General features: G+C 45.3%; 1 protein-coding gene across 2 annotated transcripts in view; it reads left to right on the top strand.

The window, feature by feature from the left end:
• Positions 1–23,765, top strand: part of arfgef3 (ARFGEF family member 3) — a 158,046-nt gene that overhangs the window by 27,656 nt on the left and 106,625 nt on the right. For both annotated transcript variants that reach the window (XM_072265804.1, XM_072265803.1), the window contains exons 2-6: positions 11,555–11,606; positions 14,458–14,539; positions 19,474–19,605; positions 21,287–21,355; positions 21,484–21,606. In XM_072265804.1, coding sequence (XP_072121905.1) covers positions 11,555–11,606; positions 14,458–14,539; positions 19,474–19,605; positions 21,287–21,355; positions 21,484–21,606 — 458 coding nt within the window. The remainder of the gene's footprint in view (positions 1–11,554; positions 11,607–14,457; positions 14,540–19,473; positions 19,606–21,286; positions 21,356–21,483; positions 21,607–23,765) is intronic.

Raw genomic sequence — 23,765 nt, 5'->3', positions numbered from 1 at the left:
GCTTCAAATTCCTAGGGCTGAACATTTCCAAAAGCCTGAAAAAAAACAAACGAGAATATCTGCAGTTGCTGGAAATGCAAGCAGCGCACAAAATGATGGAGGAACTCAGCAGGTCAGGCAGCATCTATTGAAAAGTGTACAGATGACGTTTTGGGCCGAGACCCTTCGAACTGGAGAACGAAAGATGAGTAGGTTTAAAAGGTGGGAGAAGGGAGAGAGAACACGAGATGATAGACGAAATCGGTGGGGAGGGGTGAAGTAGAGAGCTGGAAAGTTGATTGGTGAAAGAGGTTATAAGGCTGGAGAAGGGGGAGTCTGATAGGAGAGGACAGAAGGCCATGGAAGAAAGAAAAGGGGTGACGAGCACCAGAGAGAGGTGATGGGCAGGCAAGGAGATAAGGTGAGAGAGTAAAAAGGGGATGGGGAATGGTGAAGAGGGGGCCATTACCAGAAGATGTTCATACCATCAGGTTGGAGGCTACCCAGACAGAATCTGTACCCAACCCACGAGTCTGCTGGGGTCATATACTGTGTTCAGTGCTCCTGGTGGGGTCTCCTATATATTGATGAGACCCAAGGTAGATTGGGAGACCGCTTCGCTGAGCACCTACGCTCTGCCTGAAGAAGTGGGATCTCCCAGTGGCCACCCATTTTAATTCCACTTCCCATTCCTTCACGACAATCCGAGGCCTCCTCTACTGTTGCGATGAGGCCACACTCAGGTTGGAGGAACAACACCTTATATTCCATCCGGGTAGCCTCCAACCTGATGACATGAACATTGATTTCTCTAACTTCCTATGATGCCCCCTCCTCACCAATCCCCATTCCTATACCCCTCTCTCACCTTACACCTTGCCTGCCCATCACCTACTTATGGTGATCCTCCCCCCTTTTCTTTCTTCCATGGTCTTCTGTCCTCTCCTATCAGACTCCCCCTTCTCCAGCCCTGTATCTCTTTCACCAATCTTCCCAGCTCTTTACTTATCCCTCCCCCTCTCGGTTTTACCTATGAGCTTGTGTTTCTCTCCCCTCCCCTACCTCTTAAATCTACTCATCTTTTTTTTTCCCCAGCCTGCCAAAGGGTCTTGGGTCGAAACATCGACTGTACGCTTTTCCATTTCCAAAAGCCTGTCCTGGTCCAGTCACGTTGATGTCATGGACAAAGAAGCTCACCAATGCTTCCACTTCCTCAGGAGGCTAAAGAAATCAGCTTGTCCCTATCAACTCGTGCTAAATTTTATTGATGGACCATTTAAAACATTCTGTCTGGATGCATGGCAGCAACTGCTCCAACCTTGACTGCAGAGTTGTGGACGCTGGTCAGCGCTATACAGAAATTGGCCTCCCCTCTATGGACTCTGTCTATACTTCTCACTGCCTCAGTAAGCAGCCAGTTTAACTAAAGATGCCACCCAGTCCAGATATTCTCTCTCCTGCCCTCTCCCATTAGGCAGAGGACCATTCACCTTTTTCCTCACCTCCATTCAGGGGCCCCAAACGGTCCTTCCAGGGGAGGCCACACTTCAACTCTGGATCTGCTTGGGTCATCTTTCGTGTCCAGTGCTCCCAGTGAGGCCTCCTCTACTTTGGCAAGAACTGTCAGAAATTGGAGGACTGCTTTGTCGAGTTCCATCCTCCAAAAGCAGAACTGCCCAACATTTTAATTCCCATTCCCATTCCTGTTCTGACGTGTCAGTCCATGGCCTCTCCTGTGCCATGATGAAGCCATCCTCAAGGTGGAGGAGCAACACCTCATATTCCACCCGGGTAGCCTCCAACCTGATGGCGTGAATATCAATTTCTTCTTTCAGTTAAAAAAAATTCCCTCCCCCTCCCCTCTTCTATTCCCCATCTTATCTCTTCTCGCCTGCCTATTAGCTCCTCTTGGATCCCCCCTCCTCTCCTCCTCCTCCCCTTTCTTCCATGGTCCATTCTGCTCTCCTATCAGATTCCTTCTTCTCCAGCCCTTTACCTTCACCGCCCACCTGGCTTCATCTACCACCTTCTGGCTATTCTCCTTCTCCTCTCCCCACCATTTCATTCTGGCGTCTTCCCCCTTCCTTTCCAGTCCTGAAGAAAGGACGTGGGCTGAAAGGTTGACGTTTTATTCATTTCCACAGATGCTGCCTGACCTGCTGAGTTCCTCCAGCACTTTGTGTGCGTTACTTTGGATTTCTAGCATCTGTAGAATCTCTCGTGCAGAAGATGCAAAGGCCTGAAAGCACGTACCTTAAGGACAGCTTCTATCCCACTGTTATCAGACTCTTGCAGACTTCACAATCTACTTTGTCATGGTCTTGCATCTTGTCATTTCCCTGCACTGCACTCTCTGTAGCTTTTACACTTTGTTCTGCGTTGTGATTGTTTTGCGTTGTTCTACCTCAGGGCACTGTGTAATGGTTTGATCTGCATGAACAGTCCGCGAGGCCAACTTTTCACTATCTCATTACGATGATATATCACTGTCCTAATGTTGCCCCTGCTGTGCATCTTCTGAATTACTGACACTGTTGCATTATGGGGAGAAGCAGCTGGGAATCTGTGCACATCAAGCTGCCAAAGACTGTGATTTTAATAATTTTGGTTAAGGGGCCTGCGTAACATGGATTCTGGGAAACTGAACTGTTCTGAAAGCACTGCCCCCTCCCCCCTGGATCTCTCGAGAGGACAGGTGGGGTCTCAGTTTAATGTTCTATAATCCCAGCGGGGGTTAGTATGGGAAAAGCTAAGGTGATTTTCTCCTCCGTGCATTTGGACAGGAGAGAGAGGGGGATGGAACTGAGTTTGGGGAAGGCACTGGTTGGGAGAGAGGAGGCCGTGGTGAAGTGAGAGAGTGGGACTAACTGAGTCAGCAAGCCACAGGAAATGGCAAATCAGGGAAATGAGTTTAGAAAAGGGATTTCTGCAGATAATGCCGTGTTAGCGAGTCATCCCTGTTGCTGAGAGCAGATTCACCTGAATGGGTGCCCAGCAACAGAGTGCTCTGTTACCATGGAAACCAGGTATTACTCAGACTACTCTTGCACAGTTAATGCCTTCTCTATGTTAATGGGATGAGTCAGTGAATGATTGAAAGCCCAAAATCCTCACTGCGTTATTGCTTTAACTCAGCTGAGGTAAATATAATTTTCAGAGGCCTAGACAGGGAGAATTCAAAGATCACTTCCATTAACGGAGACCTACGCTCAGTGGTCGTGAGAGAGAGAGCAAGAGAGCGCGCCATGGCAGAGTGCTCCAAAAAAAGAAAATATAAAACGTACATCACCCCAGACTACACTAAAGTGTACCCCTGCCTAATAGGGGTCAAAAATAATGACAGTGTTGCTCACTGCACTGTTTGCAACAGTGACTTTTCTATTGCCCATGGTGGGTTAAGACTGTAAAAGACATGTTGAGGTGAGTTTAACAGGTGTCATTCATTCATTAGCATAGCTAATGTTATTTAAACTAGCTGGCTAGCTGCTAAGGAGCTACTGTATTGCAGACATCCCACCTCTCCCAGAAGTTCCGGGAATCTCCCACAAATTGATGGTGCTACCTCCCTGAAATGAGTTTTTACAGGGTGGGATGTCTGCCTGTATACCTGCTCGTTAATGCAAATATCTAATCAGCCAATCATGTGGTAGCAACTCAATGCATAAAAGTGTGCAGACACAGTCAAGAGTTTCGGTTGTTGTTCAGACCAGACATCAGAATGGGGAAGAAATGTGATCTAAGTGACTTTGACAGTGGAATGGTTGTTAGTGCCGGACAGGGTGGTTTGAGTATCTCAGTTACAACAGTGGTGTGCAGAGAAGTTTCTCTGAACACACCACACGTCGAAGCTCGAAGTGGACGGGCTTCAGCAGCAGAAGGCCGTGGACATACAGGCTGTGCCTAATGAAGTGGCACTGAGGGTACATTTAGGGGCACGGATCTGGATTGGTTGCTGGGAGTGTTTGAGGCAAGTCAAGAGAAGTTTATCTAATTCAGTTCAGAGTTCTGGATCCATCCAGGGGCTTTAGACCATTGGACAGTACAGCACAGGAATAGGCCCTTTGGCCCGTCGTGACTATGCTGAGCACAATGCCAACTTAAACTAATCATTTCTGCCTGCATACGATCCCTCTCCCTCTGTTCCCTGCATATTGAAATGTCTGCCTAAAAGCCTTTTAAACCCCACTGTTGTACCTTCTCCCTCCACCACCCCGGCAGCTCATTCCACGCACCCACCACTCTCTGGGTAAAGGAAAATCAGGCCCCACACATCCCCTGGAAACCTTTGCCTTCTGTTCACTGTAGATCTGTGCCCTTGAGTAGTCAACGTTTCTGTTCCAGTGGGAGAAAGATACCGACTGTTTATCCTGTCCATGCCTCTGGGGTGGCAAGATAGTGTAGCGTCCAATCAAGATAACGCTTTAGAGCACCAGCGATGGGAAGATTGAGGTTCAATTCCCACTGCTGTCTGTGCAGAGTTTGTACATTCTCATCGTGACCTTATGGATTTCCTCCAGGTGCTCTGGTTTCCTCCCACATTCCAAAGACATACCGGTTAGTTCCCTTTCATCATTAATGAGTCATTTGGGTGGCGTGGGCTCATTGGGCTGGATGGGTCTGTTACCGTGCTGCATCTCTAAATAAAAATAAAACTGGCCCATCGGCCCGTTTAGTCTGTGCTGAACTGTTATTCTGCCTAGGCCCATCGACTTGCACCTGCACCATAGACCTCCCGTCCATGTAATTATCCAAGCTCCTCTTCAATGTCGCAGTCAAACCCATATCCACCACTTCCGCTAGCAGCTCATTCCACATTCTGAGCGAAGAAGTTCCCCTTAAATAGTTAATCTTTCATCCTCAACCTATGGCCTCTAGTTCAAGACTCACCCAACACCAGGGAAAAAGACTGCTTGCAATAGAGTGCAATGGTTTACAGTGCCAGATTGGGGTTTCAATACCCGTCACTCTCTGTAAGGAGTTTGTACGTCCTCCCCACGACTGCATGGGTTTCCCCCGGGTGCTCCGATTTCCTCCCACGTTCCAGAAATGTGTGAGTTAGAGTTAGTAAGTTGCAGGCATGCTACGTTGGACCCGGAAGCATGGTGGCACTCGCAGACTGTCTCAGCACCTCCTCGGGCTGTGTTAGTGTTGACACAAATGATGCATTTCACTGTACGTCTGATGTTTCGATGTACGTGACGAATGAAGCTAATCTTTAATAATAATATTTTAACAGATCTCCACTCAGTCTCTACCACTCCAAGAAAACAACCCTAGTTTGTCCAAGCTGATAGCAGATGCCCTCTAATCCAGGCAGAGTACTGGTGATCCTCTTCTGCACCCTCTCCAAAGCCTCCATGTCCTTTCTATAATGGGGTGAACCAGAACTGAACACTATATTCCAGATGTAACCTAACTAGAGTTTTATAATACTACAGCATAAATGAATCTGCAACAAAAGGAACTCTACTAGGTGTAATCCTACAGAAGGTCGTGGATTAGGCCCAGTACATCAGTGGTAAAGCCCTCCCAACCATTGTGTATTTCTACATGAAACGATGCTGTAAGAAAGCAGCAGCCATCATCAAAGATCCTCACCACCCAGACCATGCTCTCTTCTAGCTGCTGCCGTCAGGTAGAAGGTACAAGAGCCTCAGGACTTTACACTACCAGGTTCAAGAACAATTACTACCCCTCAACCATCAGGCTCTTGAAGAAAAGGGGATAACTACACTCACTTGCCCATCCATTGTGATGTTGCCACAACTAGTGATCTCACTTTAAGGACTTTTTATCTTGTTATTTATTGCTGTTTATTTATTTTTGCATTTGCACATTTTTTATCTTCTAAACTCTGGTTGATCTTTCATTGATCCTATTATAGTTACTATTCTATAGATTTGCTGAGTATGCCTGTAGGAAAATTAATCTCAGGGTTGTATATGGTGACATGGAGTTCAACTTGAAATTTGATAAGGAGGGAGTAAAGTCTGATGTAGCAGTATTTCAGTGGAGTAAGCGAAATTACAGTGGTATGAGAGAGGAGTTGGCCAGAGTAAATTGGAAGGAGCTGCTGGCAGGGATGACAGCAGAGCAGCAATTACGTGCATTTCTGGGGAAAAATGAGGAAGGTGCAGGACACATGTATTCCAAAAATAAAGAAATACTCAAATAGTAAAATAGTACAACCATGGCTGACAAGGGAAGTCAAAGCCATTGTAAAAGCAAAAGAAAGGGCATACAACAAAGCAAAAAATAGTGGGAAGATACAGGATCGGGAAGTTTTTAAAAACCTACAGAGAGCAACTAAAAAAATCATTAGAAGGAAAAAGATGAAATATGAAAGCGAGCTAGCAAATAATTTCGAAATGGATAGTAAAAGTTTTTTCAAGTATGTGAAAAATAGAGAGATGAGAGTGGATATAGGACCACTAGAAAATAAGGCAGGAGAAATATTAACAGCGGACAAGGAGATGGCTGATGAACTAAATGAGTACTTTGCATCAGTCTTCACTGTGGTAGACACTAGCAGTGTGCCGGGTGTTGAGGGGTGTCAGGGAAGACAAGTGAGTTCAGTTACTATGACAAGGGAGAAGGTTCTCAAAAAGCTGAAAGTCCTAAGAGTACATAAGTCATCCAGACCAGAGGAACTGCACCCTAGGGTTCTGAAAGAGGTAGTGTTAAAGATTTTGGTGGCATTAGAAATGATCTTTCAGAAATCATTGGACTCTGGCATGGTGCTAAAGGACTGGAACATTGTAAATGTCACTCCACTCTTTAAGAAAGGAGGAAGGCAACAGAAAGGAAATTATAGATCAGTTAGGCTGACCTCAGTGGTTGGGAAGATGTTGGAGTCAATTGTTAAGGATGAGGTGATGGAGTACTTGGTGACACGGGACAAGATAGTACAAAGTCAGCATGGTTTCCTTAAGGGAAAATCCTGCCTAATGAACCTGTTGGAATTCTTTGAGGAGATTACAAGTAGGATAGATAAAGGGGATGCAGTGGATGTTGTATATTTGGACTTTCAGAAGGCCTTTGATAAGGTGCCACACATGAGGCTGCTTACCAAGTTAAGAGCCCATGGTATAACAGGAAAGTTACTAACATGGTTAGAGCATTGGCTGATTGGTAGGAGGCAGCGATTGGGAATAAAAGGATCCTCTTCTGTTTAGCTGCCAGTGACTAGTGGTGTTTCACAGGGGTCAGTGTTGGGACCATTTCTTTTTATGCTGTATATAAATGACTTAGATGATGGAATAGATGGCTTTGTTGCCGAATTTGCAGATGATACAAAGATTGTTGGAGGGGCAGGTAGTGTTGAGGAAACAGGTAGGCTGCAGAAGGACTTAGACAAATTAGGAGAATGGGCAAGGTCCTTGTGCAGAACACCCTGAAGTTGAACTTGCAGGTTGACTGCGTTGTGAGGAAGGCAAATGCAATGTTAGCATTCATTTCAAGAGGTCTAGAATACAAGAGCAAGGATGTGATGCTGAGGCTTTATAAGGCACTGGTGAGACCTCACCTTGAGTATTGTGAACAATTTTGGGCCCTTCATCTTAGAAAAGATATGCTGACATTGAGGAGGGTCCGGAGGAGGTTCACAAGAATGATTCCAGGAATGAAAGGGTTATTATACGAGGAACATTTGATGGCTCTGTGTCTGTACTCGCTGGAATTCAGAAGGGTGAAGGGGTATCTCATTGAAGCCTTTTGAATGTCAAAAGGCCTAGACAGAGTAGATGTGGAAAGGATGTTTCCCATGGTGGAAGAGTCTAGGACAAGAGTGTACAGCCTCAGGATAGAGGGGCACCCTTTCAAAACAGAGATGCGGAGAAATTTCTTTAGCCAAAGGGTAATGAATTTGTGGAATTTGTTGCCACGTGCAGCTGTGGAGGCCAGGTCATTGGGTGTATTTAAGGCAGAGATGGATAGGTTCCTGATTGGACATGGCATCGAAGGTTACGGGAAGAAGGCCAGGAACTGGGGTTGAGGAGCAGATTAAAAGAAAGGATCAGCCATGATTGAATGGCAGATCAGACTCGATGAGCCAGATGGCCTAATTCTGCTCCTATGTCTTATGGTGTTACGGAATCAAATGTAGTTTGATAATAAATTTACTTTGAACTTTGATGCTGGAGGAAGTCAGTGGGTCAAACAGCATCTGTGGAAGGAATGGACAGGCGATGTTTCAGGTTGAGGGTTCCTTTGCCATCTTATGTGTTGCTCCAGATTCCAGCACCTGCAGTTCCTTGTGGCCTTGAGGGACAAAATTCCTTTCTTTTCAACCCTTTCCACCTATCAACTCCCAGCTTCTCACATCATCCCCACTCCCTCACCCTCCATTTACCCCCTTAACCTGGCTTCACCTATCACCTGCCAGCGTGTACTTTCTTATTCTGGCTTCTTGCCCCTTCCTTTCCCGTCCTGATGAAGGGTCACGACCCAAAGCGTCAACTCTGTATTCTTCTCCATAGATGCTGCCTGACCCGCTGAGCAAATCCAGCATTTTGCCGGTGTTTTTCGTATATCTCCACTCTGGTGCAGATCATCAGAATGGTGTGTGTGGCAGCTAACCTTGATCCATTGTGAATTCTGAATCAAATCACGTTTATTATCATTGATATATATCATGAAATTTGTTGTCAGACATAACAAAAATTACTAAGTTACTATAAGAATAAATAATGCAAAAGGAAAGCAAAATAGTGAGGTAATGTTCATTATCCATTCAGAAATCTGATGGTGGAGGGGAAGATGCTGTTTCTAAAACACTGTGTGGGAGTATCGTCAGGCTCCTGTACATCCTCCCTGATGGGTAGTAATGAGAAAACGGTGGATTCATTGGCTGTAGGTCGTTTTGTGAAAATCTGAAGGGTTGATAGTTACAGCACTGAATTTTTTTCCCTTAATCCAATGAAATTTGACTCCTTCAAGCACTTATCTAATTCCCACCTGACAGTTTTTACTGAATTTGCTTCTGTTACCCTTTGAGATCCTGACCCGCTGTGTGTTCAAAAAATGACCTCAACTCCCAATGATTCTTTCATTGTTGTTTATATATCTGCTTCCACTAATTATTTATCATTTGCCATGGAAAGCAATTTGTATTGGCATAGGCAAGTGTTGTGAGAGGCCATTCTAATGTCCATCATTAATTACCCTTGAGAAGCTGATGGTGGGCTGCCCGACAAATCAGAAACAGAAGCAGTATTATTGTCACTGAGGTAAGTCATGAAATGTGTTTTTTTTTTTGGCAGCAGTACTGTTCAGGCTTAACAAATTACTATAAAATACAGTAATAGTAAAAAGTGGTTAAGGCGTCGGTCTAGTGATTTGAAGGTCACTAGTTCGAGCCTCAGCTGAGGCAGCGTGTTGTATCCTTGAGCAAGGCACTTACCCACACATTGCTCTGCGACGACACCGGTACCAAGCTGTATGGGTCCTAAGGCCCTTCCCTTGGACAACATCAGTGGCGTGGAGAGGGGAGACTTGCAGCATGGGCAACTACCGGTCTTCCATACAACCTTGTCCAGGTCTGCGCCCTGGAAACCTTCCAAGGCACAAATCCATGGTCTCACGAGACTAATGGTTGCCTTTATATAATAAAAGTAAAAAAAAATAAGCAAGTAATGCAACAGAGGAACAGTGACGTGGTGTTCATGGGTTCATGGCCCATTCAGAAAACTGATAATGGGGGGGTAGTAGCTGTTTCTAAAACATTCGGTGTGTGTCTTCAGGCTCCTGTACCTCCTCTCTGATGGTAGCAATGAGAAGGTGGCATGTGGTGAGGATCCTTACTGATGGGATGCCAGCTTATTAAGGCACTGCACTGCCTTTAGAAGATTTTCTCGATGGTGGGGAACCCTGTGCCCATGATGGAGCTGGCTGAACCTGGATCTCTCTCTAGCCTTTTGCAACCCTGTGCATTGGAGTCTCTATAGCAGACCGTGATGCAGCCAGTCAGAATTCTCCTGTATGATCTCTTTTCTACCCTGGAACTTCATTTGTCTGTCTCCATTGCACTCTCCCTGTACCTTTTGTTACCGTATTCCGCATTCTGTTTCTTGTCACGTGCATGCATGGAACGGTCTGTATGGATGGCTCGCAAAACAAAATCTTTTCTCAGTACCTCGGTACAGTCATTGGGTATATGTAGGTTCTTGATTAGTAAAGGTTATGGAGACAAGGCAGGAGAATGAGGTTGAGAGGGATAATAAATCTGCTGTTTGATCTAATGGCAGATCAAACTTGATAGGTCAAATAGCCTCATTCTGATCCCAAGTCCCATGGTCATAAGTGACATTAATAAACTAATTCACTCTATCCAGCCCTACGGCATTGGGCCAATAGGCCATGAGGTCTTCTCCTGGCTGCCTCATCCTTAGAGTCCATCCCATTATGGGAGGTGTTCAGGTCTGGAATTTTGGACCAGCCTGGCATCAAGTGTACCTTGGAAAAGACTGTTCTGGACTGGGTGTTGTATAATGAACCAGATTTGATAAGAGAGCTCAAGGTAAAGGAACCCTTAGGATGAGGTGACCATAATGATAAAATTCACCCTGCAGTTGTGGAGAAGATAGATGTATCAGTATTACAGTGGAAAAAAATAAAAGCATAGATAATCATACCATCTGAAGTCTTGTGGGGTTAGTCATACACCCTGAGCTTGTTGGGCTGGAGTCCCGCTGCAGAGGTGGCTCAGTGCAGCACTTGAGCAGTTGCTGCTGCGCCCAAGAGGAGATGCGATTGTGAGCAGAGAAATTCAAGAGGGCAAGTTCCAAGCTCAGGATTCAACTTGGGAAGCCACAACAGCCAGCGGCAGGGCAATTGGAGTGCAGGTTTCACATAGATGGAGAGATCTTCGTGGGGACTGGGCTATGGCATACGTCAGGAAGAGCGGCATGGAGGAGCAAGGAGGCTGAAAGATTTAAATGAGGAACAGCACAAAATGCTGGAAGAACTCAGCAGGTCAGGCAGCATCTGTGGAGAGGAATAAAGAGTTGACATTTCAGGCTGAGACCTCATCAGGATGGGAATGGAAGGGGATAGATGCCAGAATAAGAAGGTGAGGAGAGAAGGAAGTGTACAAGCTGACAGGTGATAGGTCGGTGGTGGGGAGGGAGGGGGATGAAGTGAGAAGCTGGGAGGTGGTAGGTGGAAGAGGTAAAGGGTTGAAGAAGAGGGAATCTGATAGGAGATGAGTGGACCATGGGAAAAGGGGGGATGAGGGGCACCACGAGGAAGGTGGTCTAGGCCCGAATCGTTGACTGTATATCCCCCTTCATAGACACTGCCTGACTTACTGACCTGATGTGTGTTGCTTTGGATTTCCAGTGTTTGAGGAATCTCTAGTGTGTATTATTTTAAGCACAAGGTGTTGCCAGAGAGGGTCCTGGTGTAAGCCTGTACCATCAGCTCTCTGACTTGACTGCTCTGTTCCTTGCGTCCTGCGTTTTGATGGAAGCCTTGCAGAGCATGACCCTTAACCTCTGGAGGAGCACAGAGCTTGATCATTTTTCAAATTGTCCTTCTGTTTTAAATGAAATTTCATCCCTCTTCACTTATTTTTCAGAGACATTAGAGTTGGAAAATGGAACTGCCAGGCTGCCCACTTATCAATTGAGGTAAGCTGTTCACAGAGCAATAGGGAAATGTTAGTTTATTTATTTATTGAGATGTATCACTGTGCAATAATTTGATCTGTATGAACAGCATGCAGAGCAAGCTTTTTACTGTATAGGATCGTAGATTCATAGAACATTATAGCACACAACTAGTCTGTGCCAAACTATCAATATGCTTAGTCCCATCGACCTGCGCCTGGCCCATACCCCTCCCATCTATGTTACTATCCAGATCCCTTAAAATTTAAAATTGAACCCACATCCATCTCGTGTTCCTCTTAAATGTTTCACCTTTCACCCTTAACCCATGACCTCTAGTTGCCGTCTCATGCAACCTCAGTGGGAAAAGCCTGCTTGCATTTACCCTGTTGATACCCATGATAATTTTTATTCCCTCTATCAAATCTTCCATCATTCTCCTACACTCCAGTAAATAAAGTCCTAACCTATACAAACTTTCCCTATAACTCCGGTCCTCAAGTCCTGGCAACATCCTTGTAAGTTTTTGCTGTACTCCTTCAATCTTGTTGACAACTTTCCTGTAGCCGGGTGACCAGAACTGCACATTTGAGAGACATTTCGGCAGATATGCAAATAGACAAGGATATGGTCGTAATACAGGCAAAGGGGGTTAGTGAGGTGGCATGGGCATGGTGGCTGAAAGGTCTGTTCTTGTACTCTGCAACTCTGACTCTATCCTGAGCTTAAGCACCCAATAAAATCTGACCCTCAGCTACATACCAGGGACGGCTGGCATCCCTAATGGTATTAGATAAGATGAGCTTTATTTATCAACGGTCACCGAACAGTGAAATGTGTTGCTTGCGTCAAAACAAATCAGTAACGATTGTGCTGGGCAAGTATTACCATGCCTCGGGTGCCCGCATAGCATGCACACAATTCTTTAACCTTAACCATACGTCTTTGGACTGTGGGAAGAACCCAGATCACCAGGGGAAGACCCACGCTGTCATGGGGAGAACGTACAAACTTCTTACTGGCAGCAGTGGTAATTGATTCCCGTTCGGTGACCGCCGGTGCTGTAAAACGATTGCGTAACCTGCTGCACAACTGTGCCAACCCGCATATTGATAATGTATCAATACCAGTTTCAATGATTGATGGCATTGTAAAGCAATTACGCTAACCGCTACACTACTGTGCCAATCCATATGAAAAGTGCAGTTAACTTGGAATGAAATATTAAGAGTTTATTTTACTTAATATTTATGATGTTTTTATATTATATTAAGTTACTTGTTATGGAATATTTAAATCTGTTTGAAAAACTTTTAAATGTCTCTGTGGTCCTCCAAGAAATTTTTAAAAACTGCTCAAATAACAGACAGCTGATGAAAGGACATCAGGGTGTGCTAGCGCAGGGTCTCAAGGCCCGCAGGCTGAGCTCAGTTGATTGACCATATGATATAGGAGCAGAACTAGGCCATTCAGCCCATCGAGTCTGATGCACCATTCAATCATGGCTGACATTTTCTCTTTGACCCCATTCTCTCACCTTTTCCCTGTAACCATCTCAGAAATGAAGATCATCTCCTTTGAACGGAGATGAGGAGGAATTTCTTTCACCAGAGGGTAGTGAATCTGTGGAATTCACTGCCACAGACAGCTGGGAGGCCAAGTCAGTGGGTATATTTAAAACAGAGGTTGATAGGTTCTTGATTAGTCAGGTCATTCAAGATTACGGGAGAAGGAGGTTGAATGGAATAATAAATCAGATATGATGGAATGGCAGAGCAAACCCGATGGGCCAAATGGCCTAATTCTGCTCCTACATCTTATGGTGATGCCAGGATGCTCAACAGATCTCTGGCAGTCTGGAGTTTGTGTTCAAAGCCTCCAGACTTAAACCTATTTGAATTCACAAAGAGGACTGCACAGCTATCAATCCTTGTCTTAAATATCCCCAGCTGTCTGTGGCAATGAATTCCACAGATTCACCACCCTCTGGCTCAAGAAATTCCTCCTCATCTCGGTTCTAAAAGGATGTCACTCTGTTCTGAGGCTTTGAGGCTGCCCCCTGGGTGGGAGGAGGTGCAGTAAGGAGAAGGGTCTACAATCAACACATCTGATCTGGTTCATTAGTGTCTGGGGATCTTGCTGTGCCTAGATGGATACAGATGGATGCCTAAATTTTCAATGCTGTTTGTTCATCTCTAACATTGAGCCACCTCCTTGGATAACAAGCATGATGTGAATGCAAGTGTTGTTCCTTCTAATATACAAAAGCTGCAGCGAACTGTCAGGTCAGCAGAAATGGTCCTGGTCTGCAGTCTACCATCACTGCAGGACTTGTACGTGTCCAGGGCAGGGAAAACCATTGCAGACACGACCCACCCGACACTACCTTTTCTAAAAGCTCTCTTCTGGAAAGTATTAAAGGGCAGTTAAAACAAAAACTTCACGCCATCTTAAAACTTTCTTCACCCAGTTAATCTGATCAACTATTTTAGTTGAACCCCCACCCCCTCTATCTAATACCCCCATCACTGTGCTGTACTCTAAACACTTTAACCACTTGGAAGTGTAGTTGATTGCCGAGCTGGGCAAAAAGTTTGCAGACGTTTCAGCTGCAATTGAGAAGCTATCATCAGTGCACAGTTGAGGGCTGAAATGCCTGCAAACATTTTGCCAAGCTCGGCGATTAACCAAAGATCCAAATAACCAACTCTAACTTTATCTTTTATATAATTTGCTATAATTGTTGAATGCTGCTTGTTGTTGTATATCAACACACCACAGCAAATGCCGATTACATGTGGTGAACAAAGGTGGTTGTCAACCCTTTTAGGAACTGCTGGTTTGACCCATTCTCCTTGTGCCTTTCTGTTAGGGATTGCTGCCTGGCCCCCCTGAAGCTCGCACTGGAATCGAAGAATGTCAAGCTGGCGCAGCACGCATTAATGGGAATGCAGGTCAGTCCCGGAGCTACTTCATCTCACAAGTTGCAAAGCAGAACCAAATCTTGCACGTGCTGGAAATCTGAGATTCAGGTTCAGATTTATTTATCATGTGTACATCGAAACATACAGTGAAGCATGTCGTTTTTCGTTAACAACTAACACCCAAGGATGTGTTGGGGGCATCCTGGCACCTACGTAGCATTCCCACAGTGTTCAGCAGAACAACACGGAACACAGACTTGAGAATCTGCAGATGCTGCAAATCCAAAGCAACACACGCAAAATGCTGGAGGATCTTAGCAGGCCGGGCAGAATCTATGGAGAGGAATAAACAGTCAGTGTTTTGGGCCGACACCCTTCTTCAGGGCTGGAAAGAAAGGGGGAAGGGGGCCAGATAAGAAAGGTGATGGGGGGGAAGGGAAGGAGGCTAGCTAGAAGGAGATTGGTGAAGCCAAGTGGGTGGGAAAGATAAAGGGCTGGACAAGGAATCTGATAGAGTAGAGTGGACCATAGGAGAAAAGAAGAAGGAGGGGCACCAGGGAGTTGATAGGCAGGTGAGGAGAAGAGGTAAAAGGCCAGAGTAGGGAATAGAAAACTGAACTCAACAAGCAACAACACCAAACGAAGCCTCCTTCCTTCCCACTTACTCACGCACATGGACAGTCCTCCAATCCTGGGAGGCCTCCAATTCCAGCACAGGCCCATAGTCTCCCTTCTCCAGCCTCCAGTGTCTGCGATTTGAGATCCACACTTCCAGTTGACCTCCAGGCTCTGATCTCCCGTATCGACCTCCAGGCTCAAACTCCGGGCATGCCAACTGACTGGCATTGGTGCCTGATGCTGGATACAATTGCCAGGGCAGACAGTGTACACAGAGGCATCTGAGCGAAAGGTCCACTTTGTCAGAACTGGGAAACGCCTTCACAGTTTACTACCCACCTGAGTATTTTTTGGCATTTGCTGGTGAAACGTCCTAATTTCCTTAGCTGTGTAAGTCTAGGGAAGGCAACCTCCATGTGAGATTGAGGTGCGATCCCTCCCCAAACTCCTGTTTGTGTGGATACTGTGTAATTCACTACCCTGATAAAAATTAGTGCCACAAAATAACAGACAGACAACGGCATATGATTAAAAGATTTATCTTTATAATTCTTAATTTGACTAAAGGGTTAGTAAAAAAAAAAAGAACAAAGAAAGAAAAGGGCCCATTTTAACAAAACAGCTTAATGTGCACAAATTGGAGCTCACAGTTTCTCTAGGTCACTGATCCTGAGTCGATCTCACCCTGGACAGTGCGTGTTCGGGCCCTTGGGCACAGCCACAGGCTCTTCAGCCAAATTTGTTAATGCCGATCAGGACACTGATCTAAGCCAGTCCCATTTGCTTACATGTGGCCTATATAGAGTACTTCTAAATCTTTTTCTAACCATGCACCTAGTCAAGTATCCTTTAAATATTGTTAGTGTGTATCTGCCTCAACTACTTCCTCTGGCTGCTCGTTCCATATTCTGAACACCTTCTATGTGAAGAAGATATCCCTACGGACCCATTTAAATTTCTCCCCTCTCACCTTAAGCCTGTGCCCTCAAGTCTTTGGTTCTCTTTCCCTGGGTAATCCACCCTATCCATAGGTCAATAGGTACACTTAATGTCAGAGAAATGTACACAATATACATCCTGAAATTCTTTTTCTTTGCAACACATTCACAAAAACAGAGGAGTGCCCCAGAGAATGAATGACAGTTAAACGTTAGAACCCCAAAGCCCCCCCAGCTCCCCCCTCCCACACACAAGCTGCAGCAAGGCAACGACCCCCTCCACCAGCAAAAAAGCATCAGCACCCTCCATCGAGCACTCAAGCATCAATAACGACACATTTGCAGTACCTATGACCTTTGTGATTTTATACACCTCTTTAAGGTCGCTGCTCAGTTTCCTACCTTCCTGCCCTACCAAACTTCGCCCCATAACTCAGGCCCTCAAATTCTGGCAATGTCCTCATAGGACATAGAGCAGTACAGCATGTTGTGCTGAACCAATTAAACCAGTAATCAAATGATCAATTAAACAAGCCCCCTTTGCCTACACAATGTCCATATCCTTCCATTTTCCTCACATTTATGTGTCTGTCTAAACATCTCTTCAATGTCCCTAATATTACTGCCTCTCCCACCACCTCAGGTTACTTATTCCAGGCACCCACCACTCTATATTTTAAAAAAAAAACTTGACTCTTACATCTCCTTAGAAATTACCCCCTCTCACCTTAAATGCATGCCCTCTGGTATTAGACATTTCAACCCTGTATAAATATACTATCTTTCTAGTCTATCTCTGTCTCTCATAATCCCATAAACCCCTCTCAGATCTCCCCTCAGCCTGCTGCACTCCAGGGAAAGCAACCCAAGTTTGTCCACCCTCTCTTATAAATCTTTATTTATTTCTATATTTATTGAGAGACAGAGCAGAACAAGCTATTCCGACCCGTTGAGGTGTGTCACCCTGCAATCTCTCAATTTAACCTGAGCCTAATCACGGGACGATTTAAAATGACAGCTAGGTCTTTAGACTGTGGGAGGAAACTGGAGCACCCGGAGGAAACCCACGCAGTCATGGGGAGGACGTACAAGCTCCTTACAGGCAGCGGCGGGAATTGAACCCGGGTCGCTGGTACTGTGAAGCGTTTTTTTTTTCCAAAAATACTTTATTCAGAAATATTACAAAATAAAAATAATTACATACAGAAAAAGAAAACCATTCATTGACTGTGAGTCCTTATTCAATACAGTTATTAACAATAAAATTTTGCGTTGACTCTGTTCATTTACAAATGAAAGATGTTTACAGTAAATCATGCGTTTACTCTCAACTCTTGGTCAAGTGTTAAGACTTATTAACAATCAAAATTTTCAACAATAAAGGCAGGCAATGGCTCTAATACTTTCCCAAATTAACAATTCCACCCACTCCTTGGGCACCATGTTGATTATCTGTCCACACCGCTGATGAGGGTAGGTCTCCTCCCCACCCAACGGGTGATGAACGTTAAACTGTGGTCCTTCCCCACCGGGCCTTCGCGGTGGCTGCACCAAGTTTGAGTGCATCCCTCAGAACGTACTCCTGCAGACGAGAGTGTGCCAGTCGGCAGCATTCAGTCACGGACATCTCCGTCAGCTGGCAGACCATCAAGTTTCGGGCCGACCAAAGAGCGTCTTTCACCGAATTGATGATCTGCCAGCAGCACCGGATGTTGGTCTCCGTGTGCGTCCCCGGGAACAGCCCGTAGATCACGGAGTCCTCGGTAACGCAGCTGCTGGGCATGAATCTTAGTACTGTCCCTTCCATTCTCTTCCACACCTTCTTTGCGAACCCACAGTGTGCAAAGAGGTGAGCCACCGACTCCACCCCATTACAGTCCTCCCGTGGGCAGTGGGGTGTGGAGGAACTGTTCCGGGCGTACAGGAGGGATCTGACTGGGAGGGCCCCTCTCACCGCCAGCCAGGCGAGGTCTTTGTGCCTGTTGGTGAGATCTGGCGATGAGGCATTTTGCCAGATGAACTGGACAGTCTGCTCAGGGAACCACGCCACTGTGTCCATCACGTCCTTCTCCTGCAGTGCCTGCAGGACACTACGTGCCGACCACTGCCTGATGGCCCTGTGGTCAAATGCGTTGGTCTTGAAGAATTTTTCTACGAAGGACAGGTAAGGGGGCAACGTTGTGTTAACCACTAGGCTGCTGTGCTGCCTCTCTTCGTTGCACTCTGTCCAGTTTAATAACATCTTTTCTATATCTTTTTCTTTGTTTAATTTGCTACAAGTACATCGAAACATACAGTGAAATAGTCATAGTCATACTTTATTGATCTCGGGGGAAATTGGTTTTCGTTACAGTTGCACCATAATAAATAGTAATAAAACCATAAATAGTTAAATAGTAATATGTAAATTATTTATGCAGGAAATAAGTCCAGGACCAGCCTATTGGCTCAGGGTGTCTGACCCTCCAAGGGAGGAGTTGTAAAGTTTGATGGCCACAGGCAGGAATGACCTCCTATGACGCTCTGTGCTGCATCTCGGTGGAATGAGTCTCTGGCTGAATGTACTCCTGTGCCCAACCAGTACATTATGTAGTGGATGGGAGACATTGTCCAAGATGGCATGCAACTTGGACAGCATCCTCTTTTCAGACACCACCGTCAGAGAGTCCAGTTCCATCCTCACAACATCACTGGCCTTATGAATGAGTTTGTTGATTCTGTTGGTGTCTGCTACCCTCAGCCTGCTGCCCCAGCACACAACAGCAAACATGATAGCACTGGCCACCACAGACTCGTAGAACTTCCTCAGCATCGTCCAGCAGATGTTAAAGGACCTCAGTCTCTTCAGGAAATAGAGATGGCTCTGACCCTTCTTGTAGACAGCCTCAGTGTTCTTTGACCAGTCTAGTTTATTGTCAATTCGTATCCCCAGGTATTTGTAATCCTCCACCATGTCCACACTGACCCCCTGGAGGAAACAGGGGTCACCGGTACCTTAGCTCTCCTCAGGTCTACCACCAGCTCCTTAGTCTTTTTCACATTAAGCTGCCGATAATTCTGCTCACACCATGTGACAATGCATTATATAGCAGGCCCACAACTTGTTGACCCTTTGTTAACCTGTACATTTTGGAACGTAGTGGAAACGGGAGTACCTGGCGGAAATGCACATGGTCACGCGCAGAACGTACACTCTCCTGAGAGGCTGCGGTGGGAATCGAACTGCGATGGCTGTCGCTGTGAAACTTCACGCTAGCCGTTCTGCCTGCATGCTGTACTGTTACGCGGTGACCCAAGCCGTATACAGTCAGGGAGACTCACGAGAAGATCGGCGTGGGTGTTTGGGTGGAGGGCGTACTGGCGGCCTAGGGATACAAGAGGTGACTCGCTTGCTTTTCTCTCCTTTAGAAGCTGCTGGTGGACGAGCGGCTGGTCTCACCGGAGAAGGATCTGGAGGAGAGACAGCTGCTAAACCAGATGCTGGACTCCATGAAGGTCACGCCTTTCCTCAACGAGGACCTGCAGGTGGAAGTGATGAAGGTGCCGACTGATACATAAAATGCTGATACATCCGAGTCCGGGCTCCCTTTAAAGGGGATCTTCCATATTCTGAGTACACTTGCTACAAAAGGGTGACAGGTCCTTAAACTGTCTGGTCCCCTTTGGGACTTCAAGATTAATAGCTGTATGGTCCTTTTTGGGAATTTATGTGGGTCCAGTTCTGGAGACTTGAGCACAAACTCCAGACTGCCGGAGATCTGGTGAATGACCTTGTATCACCATAAAACCATGAGACATAGGAGCAGAATTAGGCCACTCCGCCCATTGAATCTGCTCTTGACTCTTGGCAATGCATTCCACCATGGCTGATTGATTATCCCCCTCAACCCCAATCACCTTTCTTCTCCCTGTTAACCTTTGACACCCTTACTAATCAAGAACCTATCAACCTCCACTTTAAATATATCCAAAGACTTGGCCTCCATAGCTGTCTGTGGCAATGAATTCCACAGATTCACCACCTTCTAGCCAAAAAAAAATTCCTTCTCATCTCTATACTAAATGGACGTCCTTCCATACTGAGCCTGTGCTCTCTGGTCCTAGACTCACCCGTTATAGGAAGCAGCCTGTCCTCATCCACTCTTTTCTAGACCTTTCAATATTTGATAGGTTTTAATGAGATCTCCTCCTCATTCTTCTAAACTCCAACGAGTAAAGGTTCCAAGCCATTAAACGCTCCTCATGTGTTAACCCTTTTATTCCCTGAATCATTCTGATGAGCATCCACTGGAGCCTCATGCTGCAGAGAAGTGCTGAAGATGTTCAGTTGTTGAGCTGGGTCAAACTAGATTATGGTGAGCTTAGGAAACCGAAGGAGATATTGGGAGTGGAGTAAGGGAGGCAAGGTAGAAGATGGGTCGTGATGGAATAGGCTTGATGAGCCTAAAGGCCTGTTCTTGCTAGTAATTCTACTCCAGGGTCAGGACAGCTATACCCAGTGCCCTGCCTAATGTGTAGACCTGCGCCAATAGAACAAATGGAATGACTGGTTATTATTGCATTGACTGTCCACTCTAAGCTGCGCAGGCGTATGGCCACGCAGTGACTGAAATGCTCCCACGCGCGTTACCTTTGTTGCCACGCAGCTGGAAGTGTCTTGACATTTAAAGTGCTGCGCAGTTTTGCACTTTCACGCTACAACTGTTGGGGAAGAGGTCCACAAACCTGAAGACTCATGCTCAACGATTTATGGGTGTTCATTGCAGGTTCATTGGGCCAAAAGGCACTGTATCTAAACAAAAGCAGTTTCTTCCCCTCCACCATCAGACTTCTAAACAGTCCATTAACCCATAAACACCACCTCATTGTTCCTTTTCATGTGCACTAGTTATTTGGTAAAATATAGATTTCTATACCTTTGCACAGACAGTATTGCTGCAGCAAAGCGGCACCTTTTAAAACTTAGCATTCGACAATGACCACTAATTCACTATTTTTTGATCTCTTTTTACACTACTTAGTTGAAATAAATGAATATTTAAATTGCTTATAATCTATAGTTTTTCATATTTTTGCACTGTACTGCTGCCACAAACAACAAATTTCACAACCTGTGTCAGTGACAATAAACTTGATACTGGTTCATGTCATAAATCAGCGATAATGAACGAGATTCTGATTCACACTGCTAATGTTTTTACTATTTTCTCTCACTTAAAAGGTCCTGCTTTGTATCACGTATTCTTCAACGTTTGAAATAAATGGCAGTGCCATCCTAAAGATCGCTGAGGTAACACTGCACGGTTCCTATTGTTGGGCAATCTGTGTGCCTGCATGCGTGTGCACACACCTCTGTGTGGTCATTCATGATTTCGTACATGCTCTGCTTGTGTTTGAGCCTGTGAATGTCTCCAGCAGGTTTGTATTGAGACTTACATTGCCAGCTGTCACCAGCGCAGCATCAACACAGCTGTACGTGCCACCCTCAGCCAGATGTTCAGCGACCTGGCTCAGCAGCTGCGTGCCAAGCAGGAGAGCGAGGTGAGGGGGGGTTTCAAGCACGGAAGAGGAGAGCGGGTGGGGTCATTTCAACCAGCTTGGATTCCATCTGGGTAGCCTCCAACCTGATGGCATGAGCATTGATTTCTCAGCAGGTTAACTTCTGGAAATTTCTCCCAACCTGTTTCTTATTCCTTCCTTCCTCCCCCCCCCACCCCACTTTATTCTGGCTTCTCCCCCCTTTCTTTCCAGTCCTGATGAAGGGTCACGGTCTGAAATGTCGACTGATTACATTGGACAATAAATTTTTTCTAAAGTGTCGCTTTCTCAAAATAGTTTTTTTGTTCATGATAGATCACTTGAGACTGAACACAAATATAATTTCAGACTACTTGTACCACATGGGAACTTGGAGAAACAAGATATTAACTTTTATTGAATATAATGCATTTAATTGCATAATGGTTCTGACACTGCAATAGTTCAACTAAGCTAAGAATATTATGTTGATGATTTTCATTTGTACTCAGTGTCTGAGGCTTCCCGCTTCAGTATCCAACAATAATCAGCCAGCATTGACGGATTCCAGTTGCCCTGATACAGTTTCTCCATGACTGCAATGTCCTGGTGAAACCTTTCACCATGCTCGTCACTGACACCGCCAAGATTTGCAGGGAAAAATTCTAAATGGGAATGTAGAAAATGAGTCTTTAGTGACATGTTACACTTCATGGTTTTGTATGCTTGAAGCATATTTTCAACCAACTGCACATGGATTGGTGATCTGTATTTGCAACAAAAACTTTCAACAACTTACTTGAATGCCTCCTATGCGATTTTCCCTCGAATTGTCTGTCATTGAAGACCCGTTTGATCTGTGAGCCAACAAAATTGTCTTCCTTAGTCTTGGCATCAGTTATTCTGATTTGAATTATGAATTGAAATAACAAATATAGACAATTTAAAAGAAAAAGGTTCATGATAGGGAAATTTCATGGTGATTTTCATGATCAGCAGCCCAATATCCATAAGATACACCCAAAAGTATTCAGGAAGCAAAACCTTTATTGCCCAGTGTTACTCCTCTCCTTAGAGGCTGCCTGGCCTGCTGAGTTCCTCCAGAACTTTCTGTGTTGCTCTGGGTTTCCAGCATCTGCAGAATCTTTTGTGTTTGCGATATCTGGAAACAGCTGCCAAAGGAGGTGGCTGAAGCTTGGATGGGTCGCCATGGCAGCGTAGCGGTCAGCACAACGTTATTACAGTTCGGGACGTCTGGGTTTGGTACTCAATGCTGACATCATCTGTAAGGAGCTTGTATCTCCTCCCTATGGAATGCGTGGGTTTCCTCTGGGTGCTCCAGCTTCCTCCCACAGTCCAGAGGTGTACTGGTTGGTAGGTTAATTGGTCATTGTAAATTATCCGGTTAATTAGGCTAGGGTTAAATGGGGCGTGGCTCTAAGGGTGGGAGGAGCCTATTCTGCACAGTATCGCTAAGTAAAATAAATAAGTGTGCAAGAGGTTGTCACAGAGTTGGACAGCTGAAAGGTCTGCTGGATGACTCCAGGACTCTATCATCAAGGATGATGATATGATGGATATAGAGAGATGATTTCTTATGGATGGTGTCTCCAAGGCTTGGGAAGTTAGTTTGGTAAAAAGGAATCAAGGTTTTCATAAATGCTCAGGGAACAATTTAGTATTGAGAGTTTATTTTTAAAAAAGTGGAACTGTTTTCCCTAAAGGTGTCTTCATGCTAATACCCGAATTATAGGGAAAGGTTGAATAGTTTAGAGCTGTATTCCCTGGGGCACAGGGGAATGAGGGGAGATCTGAGAGGTATACAAAATTATGAAGGGTATAAGTAGGTTAAATAATAAAAATTACACTGGACCACAACGATTTTGCTTCCTGTATACCTCTGGGTGTATCCTATGGATCTTGGGCTGCCGATCATGAAAATCTTTGTGAAATTTTCCTATCAAGCATCATTTTGTAATTGCCTATATTTATTATTTCAATTCATAATTCAAGTCAGTTAAAAGGTTGCCCAAAATGCAAGTAGGCTTTCCCCCTCCGCTTAGGTGAGACTGGAACTAGAGGTCATAGGTTTTAAGATAAAGGTTAGCTTTATTTGTCCCATGTACATCAAAGCATCGAAACGTACTGTGAAACGCATCATTATTGCATCAATGACGGGCGCA

This window comes from Mobula birostris, chromosome 8, assembly GCF_030028105.1.
Source record: "Mobula birostris isolate sMobBir1 chromosome 8, sMobBir1.hap1, whole genome shotgun sequence".
Classification (NCBI taxonomy): domain Eukaryota; kingdom Metazoa; phylum Chordata; class Chondrichthyes; order Myliobatiformes; family Myliobatidae; genus Mobula; species Mobula birostris.
Note: the sequence above shows the minus strand (reverse complement) of the source record. Positions and strands in the feature narration are given on the sequence as shown.